This window comes from Belonocnema kinseyi, unplaced genomic scaffold (assembly GCF_010883055.1).
Source record: "Belonocnema kinseyi isolate 2016_QV_RU_SX_M_011 unplaced genomic scaffold, B_treatae_v1 SchBZDm_901;HRSCAF=1013, whole genome shotgun sequence".
Lineage (NCBI taxonomy): Eukaryota > Metazoa > Arthropoda > Insecta > Hymenoptera > Cynipidae > Belonocnema > Belonocnema kinseyi.
In genome coordinates, this window is record NW_022878353.1 from 1 (window position 1) to 2,114 (window position 2,114).

At 31.4% G+C, this 2,114-nt stretch overlaps 1 protein-coding gene across 1 annotated transcript; it reads left to right on the top strand.

Moving 5' to 3' along the window:
- Positions 1 to 784: 784 nt before the first annotated feature.
- Positions 785 to 2,114, top strand: LOC117182580 (UDP-galactose translocator; the record flags this gene model as incomplete). Its single annotated transcript, XM_033375668.1, has 1 exon — positions 785 to 2,114. A coding segment is annotated over one exon (657 nt), but the record flags the coding sequence as incomplete, so codon positions are not given.

Here is a 2,114-nt window from a genome sequence, read left to right on the forward strand (position 1 = left end):
TAAAAATTAATTTTTCACTTAATAATATAACTTTTTGTCAAAAAAGATGAATTGTCAATCCAAAAGGTCGAATTTGTTATTCATAACAGTTTAATTTCCGACTAAAAATATTAATTTTCACAAAAACTTAATTTTTGAATTCCAAATATTGAAAAACATTCATTTTTAAATAAAAAATGTAACTTTTTGTTCAAAAAAGATGAATTTTTAATCCAAAAAGAGGAATTTTCTATTCAAAACAGTTTAATTTCCGACAAAGTCAGTTAATTTTTTTAGTTAATTCCACGTATGAAAATTAAGGCTTTTCAGTAAAATATAGTCATCAGTGAATTTGTTTATAATTTTTATTAATGAAGAAAAAATAACAAAGATTCATTTTGAAATAAAAAATGTAACTTTTTGTTCAAAAACGATGAATTTTTAATCCAAAAGGTTGAATTTTTTATTCATAACAGTTTAATTTCCGACGAAAAATATTAATTTTAACAAAAATTTAATTTTTATATAAAAAATAAAACTTTTTGCCTAAGAAAGATTAATTTTAAATATTAATGTTAAAAAAAAACACTATTATAATTATTTAATACGAGCTAATCAATTGAAAATTATAAATGCATCCAATTCCATCAAATCATAAATATCGACACAAATAATGCGGACGATACGAATTTTTTAGTGAATAGCCCTTTGGAGAAAGCTAGAAAAATCTTCAGACACCTCCTGCCAAATAAATAAGTCACCCATAAAATATAACTCTAAAAAAAATCCTTAATTAAATAAATTCTGCTTCCAGGTTACCTATCAACTAAAAATCCTCACAACCGCTTTTTTTGCGGTCGTGATTCTAAGAAAATCGCTGCGAAAGTTGCAGTGGTCAGCACTAGTTTTGCTCCTCCTGGGAGTAATTCTCGTCCAATTAGCTCAAAGCGGTCCGCAAAAGGTGCCATCCGGAATCGAGCAAAATCGACTTCTAGGATTTGGTGCCGCTCTCAGCGCCTGTTTTCTATCCGGCTTCGCTGGGATTTACTTTGAAAAAATTTTAAAAGGCTCCGACATTTCCGTCTGGATGCGAAATGTCCAGTTGAGTCTACTTTCCCTGCCTTTTGGCCTCTTCACCTGCCTTTTAAACGACGGCCAAATCATCAAAAATCGCGGATTTTTCGTTGGCTACGACTGGTTCGTTAATTATCTGGTGCTTTTGCAAGCTTGCGGCGGATTAATTGTCGCGATGGTCGTCAAACACGCGGACAATATTCTCAAAGGCTTTGCCACTTCTCTGGCAATTGTTATTTCCTGCATTGCCTCGATTTATTTGTTCAGTTTTCAGCTCACTTTCCAGTTTAGTCTCGGTGCGGCTCTCGTTATTTGCTCGATTTTTATGTACGGCCATCAGCCGAAAATTCCGCCGAGCGATAAGCATTCACTGCTGGAAAAAGTATGAGATTTGTGGGACTAGATTTTTTTTCAAATGGGGAGAGAGAATTTATGTGGGGGATAATTTATGAGAGGAGATATTGTAATTATTTTGTAAAGACAAGAAGATTTTACCGCCAATTGTACATATTAGTTTCGATTTATTACTTTTTTTTTAGTGAAAGCTCTTTTGGTGAAAACGCATTAAGTGAAAGCTCATCTGAGTATTCAGATATTGTTTATAAATATAATTTCGTTGATTAATATTCCAAATTTTCACTTCATATTTTTCAGAAACAAATTTGGTTTCTTAAAATGTAGGCGGTGAGAATCGAACACGCAAATTTCTGGCTATAAAACGAAAGCGCTACTGCCAAAAAGCAGAAAATAATAATTATTCAGGTAATGAGGTTTCACTAAAAAATGATGAAGCGAAACTAAAATTTGCAATAACGAAATAATCTGAATTTGTGATTACCTAATGAACGTAGCGCCTATTTTTGAAAGTATTTTTAAAATCGACTCAGTTTTTTAACTTTAGAGAGTGGTTGTGACGAAATATCTATAATAATGTGAATGAATTTTAGAGAGTGGAGAGAATATTTTTATACTAGGAAAATTCTCAAACGAAAGCCACTGATATATTTAAGAGAAAGAATATGGATTTTGTATTCTTGTGTACTTAACTCAATTTTCTGCGA